This window comes from Symphodus melops (genome assembly GCF_947650265.1).
Source record: "Symphodus melops genome assembly, chromosome: 17".
In the NCBI taxonomy this organism is placed as follows: Eukaryota; Metazoa; Chordata; class Actinopteri; order Labriformes; family Labridae; genus Symphodus; species Symphodus melops.
Window position 1 is genome coordinate 17,357,869 of NC_136707.1, and position 18,890 is coordinate 17,376,758.

At 43.0% G+C, this 18,890-nt stretch overlaps 1 protein-coding gene across 1 annotated transcript; it reads right to left on the bottom strand.

Annotated features, from left to right (window-relative positions):
* Positions 1–328: 328 nt before the first annotated feature.
* Positions 329–18,246, bottom strand: ppap2d (phosphatidic acid phosphatase type 2D). Its single transcript, XM_079365582.1, has 6 exons — positions 17,344–18,246; positions 4,814–4,971; positions 4,389–4,675; positions 4,225–4,282; positions 2,093–2,269; positions 329–1,866 (listed from the first exon to the last, which is right to left on the bottom strand). Exons 1-6 carry the CDS (start codon positions 17,549–17,551, stop codon positions 1,762–1,764), a joined length of 993 nt encoding a protein of 330 aa, XP_079221708.1. The 5' UTR covers positions 17,552–18,246; the 3' UTR covers positions 329–1,761.
* Positions 18,247–18,890: the final 644 nt, after the last annotated feature.

Here is an 18,890-nt window from a genome sequence, read left to right on the forward strand (position 1 = left end):
GGTGTGTAGGGGTTAGAGAGAGAGAGACAGAGTTGTATTGAAAGACAGAGAAGAGTACTGGAGTGGAGGCTTCCAAACTCAAGAGGTTAAACTGCTTATCTTTTCGGTGTTTACGTTTTGTTTCAGCCCAGTTTTCCTTACCTCCTCACAGTGCCTGGTGTCCTGTTTCTAAACAGAATTAATGGCATTGTGTTGATGGACTGAACTCTGAATGTGAGGGGCCAGGATGACATGGACATTAAGAATGTGTGTTTCTGGTTGTCAGGAGAGGAGATGGTGGGGATTTACTTCTTGGTTTGCCGACACTTAAAATAACAAAAGACAGAAAAATATTCAACATTCATTTTATTGGTTTGGTTTTTTGAGTACAGTGGTTATTTCGGCCTTTTCTGGCATTCACAGACAACACAAACAAATTATAACAATAACTGGGAACATGAAAAATATAGCTTTCTGATAATATCTGCGGCTCAGTCTAGTAGTTACAACAGATACAATAGTAACTCTCCGTACCTGATGGACACAAACGTAAATACAAACACTAAATAAACATGTAAAAACTGTCCAAAACTGGAACTAATACTTTTGAAATTCTGTGTGGTTTATAAAATGACATAGCTATTTACATTCTATTTGAATAATTACCATTTCAACAATAACAACAAAAAAAAGACAAACAAAAGTTTGAGTCTGCCATTAACAAAAATAAACACTGATTATTCAAACTTGTGATGAAATATATAATATTGATTACAATTAGAAGGTTCCATTATGTACGTTCAAGTGCTATTAATAAAGATACACAGGAGAGCGGCTGGGGTTGCAGCCCCCTCCCGTTAGAGTGGCATAAATCAAGGTGCAGCTCAGAGAGTCAGGGGGCAAAAGTGTAAGGTCACAAAATTCAGTCGAACCTCCATCTCTGAGACACAGTCAAAGTGGTTAGTAGAGAAAAGTGATAGTGCTGAGTTGGAGGGTTCGTCCTCCACGTCACTACCATGATTACACAAAAAGAAAGTTTAAGTTGTATAACAGTATAAATACTGTTTTTTTCTGCTTACATACAGGCTATAGTTAAGTTACATGGATTTAGGCAGTCTGATTAGAGCAGTGGCACGTCGGGCCACCAAAGGTAAAGATGGTTAGAAGTTTAAGCCAGTGCTTGTTCCTTATCACTTCCAGTTCTGTCACTTGGTACAGAGCTGTCTTTACATCTGAGGTCTGATGGTCTCAGTTCACAGCTGAAGGGGGATTTTTTTTTTTTTCTTTTTCCCAAGCTGAGCAGAGGGTCAAAAACAAGGAAGGGGCTGGCGTTTTCTCCTCCCTCAACCAAAGGCAAAAGAGTTAGCAGTGAAGCTAACAAAATGCACTGACCAAAAGCCTCTATAGCAGAAAAAAAACAAGTTCAAAGTGGAAACTATCAACATTAGCAGCTTCTAAAAATCCTCTTGAAAAATAGACTTTTAATTTTTTTTTTTCATATATAAAAAAATATTTGTAGTATTTCTATGCAGTTCTTTTCACTGGACGGCTTTGACTTTAAGTCAAATGTGCTTCTTATATTTCACGTGTGAGTGTGTGAATATGTTAGATTACTGTGTAATGTGTGTCTTGTTAGATTGTACTCTTTCATCGTATCCTTCTCTTAGAATGATTCCCTTTCTCTTTTTCTGTCTCCTCGTGTGTGCTTTCTGACATTCTCCCTGTCTTCCTGCAGTCCATCTTCACTTATCTTCTGATTCCTGGAATGATTGCACGCGCCTGCTAACAGACCGTTTGCTGGCTGGACAGTGGACTCTCCAGGGAAATGCTAGTGGGAGACAGGTCTGGACGGGTGCAGGGCTTAAACATGGAGGAGATGTAAAAGGCCTGCAGGCACAGACACAAAAACATGTCAGGATATATACACAGACCACACAAGCTGTCAATCATTCTGTTTATAAACACTATGACAGATCAGGCTGAGGGAAATGAAGCAGAGAGCCTATTGTTTAAGCTACTTTAGGCACCAGAGAGCCGAGAGAAACAAATCCTGTGAAGACAGAGATAACTGTTTTCTCTAAGAATATTTAGACAACAGTGATGTTCCACGTACCACCCAGTATGCAGTGAGCCCTCCCTGAATGAATCCCGTGAGGACGTCGGTGGGATGGTGACGGTAGTCCGAGATGCGGCTCAGGCCGGTGTAGATGGCGATCATCACTAAGAGGAACTGTAAAAGTGGACGCAACAACCGAGCTCCTCGCCATGTCAACCGTGCCTGCAGGTAGAACTGCAAAAAAAAAAAAAAAAAAAGGAGGTGAATATTGTTATCATGTTGTTACAGGAATTGTAATTACTGCCGAAAAGTGAGAGGTGCATGCTGGAGCTTGTGCGTTAAAGAACGCCCCACAAATACAAACTGATACTGAAAGTCTTTTGACTTCAGCTCTACAAACACAGCAGGAGCTCTTGAAGTGAAACATCCACTCAGTCTGCTACCCAGAGGGGAAAGACAAGCTTGGCACGAGTCCATTAACACTATCAAAACCCATTTCCTGCTTTTGTTCATCCTCATCTCCTGCACCAGAGCTGCGGTGTAGAATAGATGTTTGTGTCTGTAAAATTGGGGTCACAGGGCGAGTGTGATGCAGCCTTACGAGGTGGCTGGAGGTCTGTCTGGACCCAGCGAGCTGTGGAGCTTACGTGGCCTACATTCCTTCAGTGAGGCCGACCCTCACCGGTCCTTCTTTCCCTCTCCTCTGCACTTTGAGCAGGTGTCGCCATTCCTGCCTTAAACACTAGCAGCTGGCCTCGGACCGGATAGCATGTAGCTACAGGTTTGACACAATCTCTCGAGTCTCCTGAAACACAAGCTAGCAGCGAACTCGCATGCCAGTGTAATGTGGTTGTGTCGGCAATGTGTATGCGTTTGAAAAAAATAATAAAGTGAGGTATGAAGAGGAAAAGTACGGTGGCTGGAAAGGGCAAAGCAAAAGTACAAAGTGTGAAACAAATTTACAATTTATAGAATCTTGATAATGTACAAATGCAGGAAGTGAAATGCTAATCCAAGGTAAAAGTGTTCTGCCACTTGTAAATTTGTCCCAGCGCTTTTAAAAGTGTTTCCCATCTTCTAATTTTTTCTTTTTTTTAAATGTAAATGTGTTTTGTTCGTGGTAAAACGTCTTTTAGTTTTGTAATTTTGTTTTTGATTAAGTGTAAAAATGATATTCAAAATTTGTTTCACACTTTGTAATGATGCTTTGCACTTCTCAGCCACTGTACAGAGGAGAGAGACAAGGGCAACTCACAGAGGCCCCTGTTTTTTTTTTTTTTTCAGACTAGATCTCCCCCTCAGTACTCTATCCTCTTATTTCTCCCATTCAGTCTCTTCCTACTCGTCCTTGTTTGTCTCTTTCGAGGCAGACAAGAGCTGCTTTTTCTTTGAATTTTAAAGAGCACAAGTGCAAATAAGGTAGAGTGTTACCATTTTTTCTTTTCTTTACATTTTAAACAGCAACATCCTCACATTTCATCAGCTGCTCACAATCTAATTTTAAAGTGACCTAAAACTGTACTTAATGAGTGAAAACATAATGAATATGGACATTAAATGGTTAATAATGAGCTTTTTGTCTTCCACTAACTGTCGTTTCTTTCCCACAATGCACCAGTGAACACTGGGCAGAGCAGTGTAACAGAAAGGGAGCGATGAAGGGAAAGGGGGGAGGCTGCAATGGGGAGGGTTGAAAGGGTTTTTCTTACTGAAAGAAGCCTGTCGATCTCTCAGCAGGCATATTCAGCCCACCACCCCCTCCTCTAAATGAGAGCCACAACAAGGCCTCCTCTGTCTGCAGAGTCTCTTCATCTATTCATGTTCCCCGTGGAAAACATTCTCCCCTCATTCTCCCCCGCCCTCCTCCCTTCTCTCTGTCCCACCATCTCCCTTTCAGTGTGAAGGATGCCTTTGGAGAGTCGCTGCACTCCAAGATCTCCTCCCTCATGATCAAGAAGTTTGAATCTATCTAACAACACATGTCTCTGTGTGTTTGCGCATGTTTAATTAGTTTATCTAGTATCGAGTCTTCTTGGCCTCGAGGGGACGGTGATATGACGAAAAGACTGTGAACACAAAGCAGTATTCTGAAATTACTCAACACACACTCGGGTGAAAGTGAAGGTCACATTCCAGGTGGTTGTTTTAGTGTGTGTAGGTGTGTGTATTTAACAGTAGATTTGACTTACTGCCAGGTAGAGCATGGTGTACATCGCGAAGGAAGCATGGCCGGAAAAAAAAGACTTCCTGAAAGAGAAGGTCAATAAAAGATGCCGAGGGTTACACATTAACTATTTGGAGGCCAGCACCTTTAGTACACAAACCAAATCCTTTCTGAGCAAGAGCAACACACCTCGCTTCCTCCACCATCTTCGTATGAGGCTGCTTGCAGGTCACCGGTGACACGTAGCTGCCCGGAGTGCAGTTTATGGACGCGTATGTGATGTTACAGACGGACAGGAAGTTGGGCCGCAGGCGCCCCACACTTAGCTTGGCCATGTTGGTGAGAGACATACCCACGCAGCAACCGAACATAAAGCTTCCCAGCTCCTTGTACAGGCAGGACACGTAGCAGTTTCGAACAAACGCTCTGGAGTGTACGCCTCGAAAACGCACGCGGTAGCACTCGCCCAGAGCGATCTAGGAGAGAAGACGAGAGAAACTGGTTAAGTCATACAGTTGAGCTAAACAAATACTGAGGCTGTTAAAGAGTGTTTGTTTGACATACATGCTCCTCCATAATAAGTCACAGAGCCAGTACACTAACAGCTGTCTCACCGTTAGGCCCGTGATGATTATACCCCCAGCAATGAGCAGGCTGTCAGGGATGGCCTCTCTGTCCACGTAGGGATAAGTGATGCTGGAGTCTCCACAGAAGAAGCCTCGCCTGTACGGAGCCACCGCCTTCAGCTCACACGCAAAGAATGGGATGGAGGCTGATGAGATGAGGGAGAGAAAAGGGTGAAAAACAAAAACAAAAGATGGCTTGATGAATGTCTATGAGTATGTAGTCTGTGCAACAAAGATAACAGAAGTGGAGAGAGAGAACCACAGAGCGTGATGCAGGGAACGTCCTGTCTCACACGGGAGCATTAAGGGAGCAGCTCTTAAAGGTGTCAGTCATCCGGTGGCATGATTTCTAGATTCCTTAGGGATCAAGCATTCCGCACATTGCTGCTTCCAACAGAGGATCAGCAGAAAGGGAGGTGACTGATACAGACAGACAGACATGTGGGGAGATGGGCATGACAGTGGAGCATTAAGATGAGGCAGGAGGAAGAACATAGAAAGAGGCCGTATTAGTCAGAATGTTTCCCTGAGCCAAAAGATGATGAAATACCCAAAGTAGGAAAGTGCGGTGAATTTTAGAACAATGATACCTTGTTTTTTTTTGTTTTTTCTGAAGAAAATAAGTCACTTTTTCTTTCACTCCCTCCTATCTTAGATGAGCGATTGTCCCACATATGTGTTTCCTGGCTGGTCACTTATTATATGATAAGTGTATCAAGGGGAAAGGGTGTCAAGGTCTGGCACACTTAAACAAACAGAGCACAAAAGCCATTTGGTGAAAGTTCATTGGTTCAAGTTGAACAACATTTTTAATACAGAAAAAGAACGTGTTTGTACCCCCCCCCCCCCCAAAAAGGGGCTTCACCTAAAGGCTATTCATACTCCATAAACCGACAGCCACTAGCCCTGTTTGAGGCTTCTCAGCGCGCTCCATTTCTTTGTCGCTGATCCCATGTCCCCTTGTCACCCCATGGAATGCAGCGGGAACATGGGACTAATCATTAACCTCTGTGCCTCTTCCTGTCATCCCAGGCCTGCTGGTTGGCTGGAACGCACCCAGTCCAAAACGCTGCCTCTGCCAGGGAATCTCTCAGACTACGTGACTGAGAATACACACAGGCCTACACACTCCAAAATCAACCAACAGATAAACATGTCTTAAAGCATGGAAAGCACGACAAAACGTTGTTTTTTTTTAAGAACGTCCATATCAGCTTTGTTTCATTTGAGCCCTTTTCTGTGAGTGTGAAGTAATAACATACAGCAAACCTATAAAACTCGACCTCACTGAACTGACAAACAAACAATGATAACAAGGGAGGCTATCAGCATAAAAACATGTTTAGAGGCAACTCTTCACAGCCATGTGACTACAGCTGAAAGAGATAGTGCAGATTAAGAATTACGCCGTCAACAATTTGTGTTAATGACCTCTACAGTCGAAGTCAGACGACCCTTTACAAAAAGACATAACAAAGATAAAAGCAGCCCACTTGTACGTGTTTTAAGAGGAGCCTTCGTCAGAATATGAGGGAGGGAAAGAGAGAGGGAGACATGTTGCCAGCAGATAGCAGAGACCGTGACGGCAACAAAGAAAGAGAGAGAGAGAGAGAGAGAGAGAGAGAGAGAACGGAGAGATAGGAAACACCTCTTATCTGACCCCAATCTCCAACTCATCTCATTCAGACGTGGCGTTCACTAGCATACACCCACACACACACACACACACACACACACACACACACACACCTATATTACCACATCCCCCACACACAGGCCACCCATAGGTGCTAACTGTGTTCTTAGACGAAAGATGTCACGCTATGAACAGATTCATCATTTGTTTCTAAGTTCTGGTGTTGTCTGTGAAACGTTCTTGCGTTTTTAACAAATGCCAGATGATTTTTTTTTTCCCCAAGGAATTCAATCAGCAGGCTTCTTTCAGTGTTGGATATCATGTAAATCATTTAACTGATACAACATTGATGTTACCGTAACATATAGGTCCAACTTACAGTGTAAGAACCCTATATCAATGATGACTGTGTGAACAGTGTTGCCACTTGAGTCAGCACTGACAATGTTCTCGGACCACCTGAGACTTAAGCTTTTCTTGATATAAGTGCACGTTGAGGAACAGTAATGTTACAGTAAACCGCTTGCTTGTAGTTAACCTGATCACATCAACATCATCTTAGATTGTTAGGTAAATACTTAGAATGACCCTTTTTTTTCATTTTAATCTAAAAATAAATAACCTGTATGAGAGTTAGAGTAGTTCCCTTCTGCCACTGGCATGAAATGCACTCTCTTAACCTCCTAGTCCTAATCCCTTTATCTGTGAGTATCATACATTTGTGCTCTGGTTGATGTTCAAACAGAGTGTGTGTGTGGAGTTTTTGTTATTTGGTAATAAGTAACTGACATCAAGTTTAAAAATGGTTTCAACTTGCCCAACAAACAGTCCACAGTTCCACAGCAGCAGCAGCTTGGTGGTGTGAGAAGAATTCTGGGTTGCATGTATTTGCATGTGTATGTCGGCATGTGTGAATGTGTTTACACAGTGTGTACACATGGGGCTGGGGTTAGCATGTGTGATCATTATGAAGGGAAACGGCTGTAACCAGTGTGCAGTTTAGTCAATTTATCATTTTAAATTAGATATTTTCAGCTGCACTTTACAACGACTGAACTTACTCTCCTGATTATTGAAGGAATGAAAGTTGTCATTTTGCTGACATTACAATCACTGTAACAATCAGTTGAGCGTATGTTTTTGTAGTCTGTCAGCACTTTGACCACATGAAACCTGTTTTTTCAAGCAGCCTGATTTCCTGCTGCAAAGTATAAAAAAGTATTGTTTCTGAATGTGTGTTTCTAAACAGACATTTATCTTGATTTCCATACCATCTTAGCTTCCTATGTGTCCACTTATCTGTCAATAATCAATATTTTCCTGCATTGGCAGAGAGGTAATGGACATGTTTTCCATTAATAGCCAAACAAATCTGCGGTTGATGGAGGAACATCGTCTTCTTGAAGGATCGTTACTTATAGAGGTCTAATGTGAAAAATGTTGCCCGGCCAGGTATCAGCGAGTAATGACCACAGGGCGAGCAAACACTGATGGCTTGCATTGTTTTCCAACTCTTGCATGATATCCATGAATGGATTTGGCACTTAGGACGAAGAACCAAAGTTCACTCCACTGTGGCAAGCTGTTTGCAAAACTCCTAAAAAAGATAATCCAGGAAAATTACCTCAGTTGGAGCTGTGTCACAAACTCTCAGTTCAGAGAGGAGCCCCAAAAAAAACTATGTGGAAAGTTACTCAGCATCTGCACGATCCCATATGAATGACAAGCTCCTGTTTCTGAGTCAACCGCCATGCTTTACAACTACATTAAAACTGTTTTCACAACAAGACACAAAAACACACTCCAGAGGCCTTCACATCATCTGTCAGGCAGCTGTGAGCAAATCTCTGCACCTGGCCAAGACATGCTCAAAAGAGAGCCGGGCCAGGAAAGCATGTGAGAGGACCCAGAAAGAGGAGGAGGAGGAGGAGGAGGAGGAGGAGGAGTGGGCTGGCTAACACAGCCGGGCCAAAATGTGCTGCTCGCTGGGCCCAACACTCAATGCAGGAATGCTTTCAAATAGTCAAAAGGGATAGAAAGGAAGAAGGGAGGAGGGGGGAGAGAAGGAGGGAGGAAGGAGAAGAGGAGGAATGAGAGCAGAGGGGATATGTGCCTCACTCTGAGAAACTCTTCTGGTTCTAATTTACACATCTATGACCACAGCCCAGAATGAGCTCACTGTGAAAAGAGAACAACAACAACCAAGAGCAAAAAGTGAAAAAAAGAAGTTTATGTAGAAAGTGAAAAGGGCCGAGTACAAAAAGGAGAGCAGATGGTGGTTATTCATCGACTTGCTTCATGGTCGTGTTACTGAACATCTGTTGATCAATACAGTGTCAGACTAAGAACTGGGCTAAAATGCACAGCCTCAAGGCTTGAAAATTGACAAATGGGGATGAGGGCAATAATACCGGGGTGAGAGAAAACTGGAGCGATGGAGCCAAGAGAGATGCCGCGTGGGTTTCTCTACAGAGAACAGCAGACGGAGGCGATTAGCGGTGGTTCTGGAATGTGAGGGTCAGAGATCTGGGCTCTGCTGGGACCCGCTCTGTAAACACGACCCCACCTCAACCAGCAGAATACCCCCCCCCCCCCCCCCCCCCCCCCCCCCCGACACACACACACCCCAACACACATCCAGACTCACATAGACAGTTAAAACCACACTGGGATGCAAACAAACCAAAACCCGCAGCCACACAGACTAACAGGCAACCAAACAATCCCACCCCAAACCCACCAGCACCTCAAAGAAAAACTAACCAACCAAATAAACCACACGAAAGCCAAACAAGCCGAAAGACATTGAGGTTAAAAGCCACTTCACCATCACAAATGAACTCATGTGAACACTTCCTCTGCTGTCAGACAAACAGCCTGTGTATCCTCATAGATTAGCATGACACTCAGCCTAAAGCTATATCTAAGCCACAGTAATGGGCATCTGATTCATCACACCCAATAATATTTGACTGCACAGGCCTCGTTCTGCATTTGCCCTTTGATAGGACAGATAATAAGTGAGCTGTCAACACAGGTCCATCTGGCCTGCAGCTCTGGACCGGGCAGCGCCTGGGCTGTAACGCAGCTTGTTACAGCACCCTTCAGGGGTGGTCCGTCCACCCCAGCAGGGCCCCTCACCAGGCTGCATGGGCCAGAGTTTCCCAACTAAAGTTTAAGCTGCTTGTTTACCTTCGAGTCAACCTTGCAAGGAAAAAAAAAAAAAAAAAAGGTAAGCTAGTGAACTGAATTGTGAAGTGTCGTAATTTGAATCTTTGCAGGCATGATAATCCCTGGTTACGACAGCACAAGAAGCTGTGTGACTGCTGGCCGAACATGCTCATAAACACAAGTCTGAAGTTGGGCTGGGTGGGCTTTGTTCAATTATTCATGCAATAATGATTTCGCTGCGCAGAACTGTCTCCATTAGCGAGCCTTGATCTGCTCTCTACTACAATCACTATTTAGTCTGAGACAGGTACTTTAAGGCCAAAGCCAAGTCTTTTATGTTCCATCTGATTTTTTTTTAAAAAGGCTTTGTTTAAGAGCCAGTCCGGGAAGAGACTGTATGCACCATCACACAGGCTCAAGCACACACACACACACTAACACACACACACACACACAGCACTTTAAGTTGGGATTGTGTCAGTTTACCATTGCCAATCATAATCACAGCCTTAGTGCGAATAACTACACCTCCTGTTTAAGTGTAACCTGCCCTACAGAGAGAGAGAGTGTGTGTGTGTGTGTGTGTGTGTGTGTGTGTGTGTGTGTGTCTAAGTATAATAGAATTTAGTTCTTCTTGTTCATCCTTGGTGGCCCAATCCAGGCAGTGAAGAGGTGGATAGGGAGGATAAGTTGCCCCCTAGCCCTGACAACAGTTTCTTTTCTTTTTTTAAATTGGCTGGATAGCTGTGACAGACTAATCTGTTTGGTCTGCCCTGATGGCAGAGCAAAGAGATGAATCAGAGAAGAACAAAGAGAGAGTGAGGAGCCACAACAGTCTTACATCTTTGTTAATCATCTGACTTTCATCAGCATCTGCCGCTGCTGTGGGACACTACACAACATCATTCGGTAGATCCCCAAGGCAAATTCATGTGTTCCAAGCTTATGAGTTTATCATGTTTTAAAGACATATGCTGCATGTATTCTACTCATGCAGTTGGCAAGAACAGGTCGTCCAAAAAGAAAGTAAAACTCAAAGTAGCTGAAAGTACTCCGCCAGGAAAAAAAAAGCTTTTATTTATTAAAGCTTTCGATGCTAATAAATTCAAACAGAGCAAAACAAGTTCTTTGGTAACTAAACATAATGTTTCTGTACCTGTCCCCTTCCCCACACATCAGAAGATCTCCTGATCACCCCCCCTTCCACTTTTACTGTTACTGTTCCTGCTGGCCAGCGGAGACATGCTTCCCACAGCTGCTTCTGTTCTCTCCACACTTCACTGACCTGCTTCCTGGAGCCCGGCTCTGGAGTTCAGGGCATGAGCGGTGAGGTCTTAAGTGGGCTGTCTGTCTGTCTGCCTGTCTGATTCAGCAGTAACATAAAGGACCCGCCACTCTGGTATGTACCTTGGAAACTTTAAAGCAGCTCTCTGGTGGTGTCTGCGGTGTGAAGGTAAGGGTGTGTGCTGTGAGGTGAGGGCTGGCACAAAGTACAATGTGAGAAGAACACAGGGTTGTGGTGAGAGAGCAGGGGAGGTATTTGGCATGGCGCAGCCTGGTTGTGCTGGTGCTCTATGTTTGGAAAGAGTGGAGGGCTGCTGGGTTGTGTTGTCTGAGCGCTTTGGGTTTTCATGAAGTTGGAACAGCTTCAGAGTGAATCTTGAGAGGATGAAGGCTCCGGCAGGTGAAATGTGACACAATGATAAAACAGACTCGATGATGGGTAAGCATGCCATGGCGCCAAGAGGGGATCGCTAAGTCTCCTCGTGGGGGAACGGCGAGAAGAGAACGAGTCATTAGTTCTGACAGACGCACAGCAGAGGCTACGGGCTGTAGTGGGATTCAGGTAGATACTTTGACGGAAACCTTGCCAAACCCATTCGAGCTAATGAGCACTGAGGATTGGAGTACCACACGCATCTTTATTCAATCATTATAGCTAATACTATGGACCACCTTGGGCACTTATGGAACCTTCATGGAGGAGAATATTGCAGCTGCCTCATTAAAAGTACATTTGAAGCTATTTGCTGTCAGAACCCTTCCTATCCTTGTCAGAGTGACTTCCTCACGAGGACAAGAACCGACAGCTGAGGATAAGATCCCTCAGGCGCCCCGAGGTCTGACTTCTGACCTCTACTGTAAATCCTCAACCCCTTCTCTCTTTCCACACCTTACTCCCCTCTCCCACCCTGGGGCCGTTCAGCCATTCAGGCTCTTACTTGCCCCTTAAGCCTCCAGGCAACTAAGGCATGTCTTAGGCCTGAGCTGGCTCTGGTGTGCTAATGGACAAAGGAAGACGTATTGACAGTAAAGTATATGGCCCCGTGTAGTCTCTGTAGGGAAGAGTGCATCTAATGGATTCCTAAACCTCTGCAGTAATGTCACATGGGAAGGAGATGCATTAATACACTAACAAGGGAGCATACGCAAAATCACTTCTTCCACTCGCTAATGATTTGTCTGAGGCGTTTTTAATGGCTCTCCATCTGTCAGAGTGACGCCACTGTGTTCCATAACTTCAGAGTGTGTTTGATCAGGGCCGAGAGCACGCAGCAAAACAGGCCCGGCAAAAGTGTCAACAAAAAGCACGCACATGGCAGCAGTAGTAGGGTGTCCACAATGCAACAAAGATGACGCATACACATAAAAACACCCACACCCACACTTTTACTCATAAACACGCACACACAAATACGTTCACATAGGAGACCATTTAATATTCCTGGCCCTCTACAAATCGACATGCTGTGACGTGTTGGCCTCTCGCTGTCTCACTCACTTGGCAGCTTTCGCTGCCAAGAGAAAAGAACTAGGAATCCTCTAACATAAACCCGCCATCCGCCCAAAACACACATGCCGGCATGAGACACACGCACTCACTCACACACCTATTTACATTGCTGGAACACCTTCAGTCCCAAAATAGAGGTTGCCCAAAGAAAGAGAGAGGAAAATTGGGGACAAAAGCAGAGATTAGCTAGATGGAAGGAGCTCTTTTAGAATTCAGATCACTTAGGTAGATACCAATCCCCTCGTCCTGGCATGCTGCTTCACGTCTAGAAGCAAGAATACACACTCACACAGAATAGTGATCAACTGATTGCAGTTACTTTGGTTTTAACTACTGAGTAAAACCCTTTTTCCTTCTTTTCCCTGTATTGCATGATTTCAGCACAGCTTGACGTCTTGTGAAAGCGTAAAACTATTTCCCAATTAACCTCTACAAAAAGGTCAAACCCAGACAGTCGTAAAGGTCCTCTTAGCTGTAGAAGCTAATAGCAGGTTTTCAAGTACCAATTCCAATCATTTCCCAACGACTCTCAAGAGAGTCAATAAATGGCTTTATTGGGGTGATGACAGAGTAAGGACCACCTGTGCTGGAGGGAAGCAGCAGTACAGGCAGGGAGGCCTGTCCCTGCATGCTCAGCAGATATGACAAACAGCCGACACCTCCTGACCTCTGGGTGGCTGGACGTTTGATGTTAGATGCAGCCACAGGGCGCAGATTCTGTCAGCTCTCTCCTGCTTAGACCCCTACAGTCGCACCAGGAATGCAAACCCACAGAGAGACACACAAGCAGACACTTGCATTCAGAAGCTATACGCTATAGGCAGTGAGCCAAGATAGGCATCTATCTTAATTAGTTGACAGTCAACAAGTAACATTTGCTTTCCCCATTGGCAAATACTTTTACTTATTCCAAGCAAGTCTTGAAATCAGATCTTTATCCAGACCTGGCCGATGAATGTGGATTATATAAGCGGGATTGGATATTTAGTTGACGAGATATCAGACAAACACATTTGCTTAGATTTGTTTTTTTGCACTGAGCTCCTTCCCTATGAAGCACCCTTAATGTGTACGTAACATCAGCATAAACAGCACTGGCTTATTTCTGGAGTACAGTGTTAGACAAGCCAAATGTTGAGCAAGAGTAGGATCAGGTAACATGGGTCAAAGTCTCATATAATAAATCCCACCATTCCAAACAGATACAGTTTCAAGGATAATTTCACACTGCACTAACTTTATCTTCTGACCTCTGACGTGAAGTTCCGTCTTAAACACAGACGGTGAAATCCTTCGATCATGCTGGAATCCCTCTTCAGCTGATAACATAATGACAGAAAGCTCCAGGGTCAAATTCCACACTTACATTAGTGAATGAGCCCCTTTACAGGAGGAATAATGCCGGCGGGTCAACTGTCTGAGGGAGTCTGACGATGGCATGTTGAGGGGAAAATTGGGTTACTCAGAGATAGGAGGGTTAAGCCAAATGAAGGGCCCAATTCATTTCTAATAAGTGATGCATTCACTTCTGAATGCTCACAGATGAGTCAAGATGCTCTCTGATAACTCACATGATGGTTAACAGGGCAGAGAGAGACAGGAAGCAGCCAGACAGCAAGCTATCTGTCAGTAATCTAATGGTTCTAACAGATAAAGGGAGGGTGTAACACTAAGTCATATTGTACTTTCTCATTCAATATAAGACAGACGATATTGAGCAATTGACCACAGGCCTTGTTTAATTTCACAATGAGGATTTTTAAACTGAGTCTTGAGTTAATACTGACCCCTCTTTGTGACTTATGAAGCAAAACAGACAGAGCAAGAAGACTGGCCATCACTATAAAGTTATTCCTAATGATGTCAAAATAGTTGCCAATTAGGGTTCTGAGGAGGCAAAACTATATGGCAAGCAGACTGAGGAGCCATGTGTTGTGTATTCTTGAGCACATTTTTTGCATTGAGTCAGTATGAGTCATTTTCATGGAAGCAGAAAAAGATTTTTCCTTTGAGAATACAACACAAACTCTCAGCGAGGCATTAAAAATGTATAAAAAACAGGGAAGTTGCAAAAGAAATAACGTGCTGGAGCAGCGGGGAAAATAACCTTTGTCAGAATAACCAGCTTATAAATGTGTCTCTTCGTCCTCCTCATAGAAAGGTTTGTATATGTCTATTTAATGTATGAAATTCAATGCAAGACTGTTGAGAGTCCATGAAGGTCACAGAGGACATTTATGTAAAATAACTTCCTTACTCTTCATGTTGGCCTTGAAACAGATCTTTCAACTGCTTTGGATTATTTTGACAAAGACATTGCAGGGGAATGCGAATAGGTGAACTTTTACCATCAACAAGTCTAAAAAGAATCTTTAAGCTGAAGGCTAGACTTTATGAAGCAGTACTAAAACACAGTTGGCAAAGTTTCACCATGTCCTTTCACATCTATCAACCTCCACCTGAAAGCTACACCCAGAAAAACTGCTGTCTTTCTTTCTGTCCCTTTGAAAAGGGTATACACACCAAGTAGATTGATATCTTTATAAACCCAGAGCTTTTGTTTGGTCCACAGGAGGACAAAAAAACATTAAAGTTCTTCACAGCTGTTTTAGCAGCTTTCATTTAAAAGGAAACGTCCACCTATCAAATAATAGAGTTTTGACAGCTATAGCAATAAGGTCCCTTTTATTAAAAAAAGTACATTTGTCAAGACCTTCTCTTAATCATGTCTGCTGTGTCCTGCTTGAGTCTCAGTGACTCAGTGTTGTAATATAGTAGAGATGAGAGTGGTCAGGGTATGAAACGAGTGGCGTGCTCTGATGAGGAGAACTGAGAGGAACTATTTCCTCTGTCGTGCTGACTGATGCTTTGTCACTACACCACTTCCTAATCAAAAACAGCAAAGCAACTGAGTGTAGCGCTAATAGCATACCTGCAGGGGTCAAGAAAAACATGACAACGAAACTAACGCCTCACACTTTTGTTTTTTAACAACCAGGCTATTTCTTCCGCTTTAACTGCCAAGCAGCCTGAGACCTGTCAGTCTGCCTAGACGAGTTCCACCTCTCGTGTTTGCCGCCGGTCCAAATAACCGCTCACTCACACAACAACACTGATGCTCCCTTCCCTCTTATAGCCATGTGAGATGATGACATAAAGCATTGCAAACTATATTTTGTGTTTTTTGCTAAATGTTACAGTTCAGTACAGCAGGCACTAAAGTAAAACTAGTTACCTTCAGCAGGGTTTAAGAGGATTTCACATAATTATACACTACACACTGAAGAGAGTTTGAAAGTAATTAAAAATGTTTACTCTCTATGAGCCCAGTATATCAGTGTTGGTATTTACCTGTAATGTAATTCCAATATTACCAGACATAAATATTTCAGAAGCTAGTTAGCATAGCAGTAAGATAGCCTACTCTGTCTAGCTAATTAGCAAATCATGATAGTATTTTCAATCTTAAACTAAAAAGACAAATGACCTAACATGACAAGCCCAAACATTAAACATATGGAGTGAATTTATCTTTCCAAAATTCACATAGATCCTCTATTAAATAACTTGAATGACCATCCCACAATAGTCAAAGCTGTCTCACTTAAAAACCCACTTTAAAAAATGTTGGTTTTAAAATTCGACGACGAATGATTGTCTGAAAAAGAAAATATTACAACACATATTTAAAATGTTAATATTACATAATTGTATACACAGATATATCAGCAAAATAATTCTGTTAACAATTTTAATGATATCGTATTTCTAACTGATTTATTTTATTAACACTGATTTGGTCTAAATCCTATGTCACTGAACTTTCTTTAGATTTTACAAGGGGGTGTTTCATGTTTAATGGCTTTCCCACTATGTCAGTGTCACATTACACGACTCTACCCTATTGCTTTGAATTTTGAGGACATCAAGAGGAAAGTATTGTTGTTACATTGAGTCTTACTGATAATAATACCTTACATAATGACCTTCAAACTGCTTTGTACTCAATCAGAATAGGTTTAAACACACACTTTATATCCCATATGACTGATGATGTCACTGGCTGTTGAATAAAGTTTGAAAAGTCAACAGTGGCCTATGTGAAAGTGAGCCTGAATAATTCTAATATGGCTACAACAACTTTCGACACAATAATCACAGCATAAAGTCTGAGCTTTAAGTGGAGTGGGTCTATGTTCTTATAGAGAAACTCATTTTGATCACTCCTTTATTATGGTTCTGTTAGGGGCCCCTGCATTGTTGTCCACATTTAGCCTAACTGTTATTCTTCTTGTGAAATGTATTAAGTAGGTAAGCCTCTGCAGCATTTAAGCTAAGAACTTTTAATTAGGCTATTTGTGGCTGGAACGTCGTAATCCTGCAGTGAGACGGAAAACGCTCAGAGAATAGTGGTCATTTTCGGCAAGACAACACAGTCACAAGGCATGTTTTTATCCCTATTCCCACGTTCTTCTCCCGGGAACTTTGGAGTTTCCATGGTAACAGATGAATTCCCGGGACAACTCTTGCTCCTGCCAGCTGAGACCCCCCTCCCCTCGCTCCCATCTGGCCCCACGTGCACCGAGGGGGACGAGCTGAAAGTTTTCCTGCCTTTTTGAACACTTTCAGCTTGACTTGTGGAAAAGTGGTATGCAGCTGGGGGAACTTTTACAAATCACCATCCAGTGGGGTTTTGTCCTCCCCAAAACGTTTTAACCTCCTTATGACCTCTAAAAAGTAAATAGGCCTGCAGATTTATGAAGCACACAGCTGTTGACGCATGCTCCCAAATATATAAGCTTGCAGGGTCCTGTAAGTCATTTAAAGTTTTATAAGTTGATTTAAGGTTATAAAAGAATGTAAATTAGGTTCATGGTACAGTAGCTTACTGTAAGTAAATAAACAAACTCGTCTTACCGACACAAAGACATATTAAATCCAAACCGACGAGCATCCTCCTCTTGGTGCAAAGCGATTTTTCCTCCCCAGGTTGGGCGAGGAAATGTTTCCCAGCACCGTTCTCTTTCCCTTCCCCGGCCCCTCCGCTGTCAGCCAACCGCAGCTGGAGCTCTGCGTCCCGGGGCAGCGTGCTGCTGTTGGTACCGGTGGAGTTGAACTTTTGCATGTCTTAAGTTAAATAACCTACAGACGACTTGTTCGGGGGGGAAAAAAGTTGCTGCAACTAGTCTGTTTTGCCTTGGCTAGCTGGTGAATGATGGGAACTCACAGAACGTCTCACTCCATCCGTCGTCGGTGCAACGAATCCATGTCAACGAAAGTTTGACAGCAGCAGACCCCGGTCAACCAGACAACTGCTACTCACTGAGGTATCGTTGTGCGTTTGACAGCGGGGGGGAAACGCTTGATAGAAGAGAAAAATAAAAACAAGAATGGACGCTAATTGGAGATAGGAGGAAAAATAAACATCCGACTTAACTTCAACACAATTAAAGGTCCCTGCAAACTTGTGAGCGTGGGAGCGCGTTGTACTCTGAGCTCTCCACTCGTCCTGAACTACCCAGCATTCAAATGTCAAGCTAACGTGAATGACGAGCAGAGATGGTAGTTGAATCCTTCAAAATAAAGAGCTCGCGTTCATGCATGAGGGTCTCCCTGTTGCGACACATTCATGGATTGACAAATGGTACGATTTCCGGTATTGTTTAGTTTAACTTGACTTGGAAATGCAGTCCTGCAAAAGCTTTAACGGCGAATCCCAACAAAATCAATGCGTAACGATGAGACTGGAGCTCATAACATGTTCCCTCCACCTGACCTGACACAGCTGTGTAACGACTGGCCCTCTTTACTGAGACGTCTCATGTCCCATTAAACCGTCCCACCCATGAGGAGACGTCCCACTTGAAAGCTGATAGCTGACCACCTGATAGGCCATTGCACATGTTAAAGAGATTTTCAATTAGTTTTCCTTTCTATGATATAAACTATACACATCTGGAAAGAAGCAACCGTTTTGTATATGCTTTATATCCTTGTAGGCTTTATCGACATAATGGAGGAGACATTTTGTGGTTATTTCATTCTATCAATTTCACAAGAAGTTAGAGACCTTCTTGTAATAGCCTACTCTTTGCCTATTTTTTCACCATACATGTCCTGACATACTCGAGACTTTTATTATTATTATTATTATTGACTGATGTGTGCTTGCAAATGTAGACAACACATTTTAAATAATAATAAAAAAGTCAAATTACAATCTGAAAACATGTTGTAGTCTTTTCTCCCATGAATCTTATCACGCGTTTATTTAATAAATGAAATGAATCTAGAGCCTTATTTTATTCTTGGAAAAAATCATTAAGCCGGTATTTGACTGATTTATTGTTTTTTATTTATTGCTTCACTTTGTGTGGTAAACTGAAGTCAAGAGGTTTTACTGCCACCTGGTGTTAAAACCGAGGCACAGCATTTTGCTCTGTTATTACACATATATTAGTCTG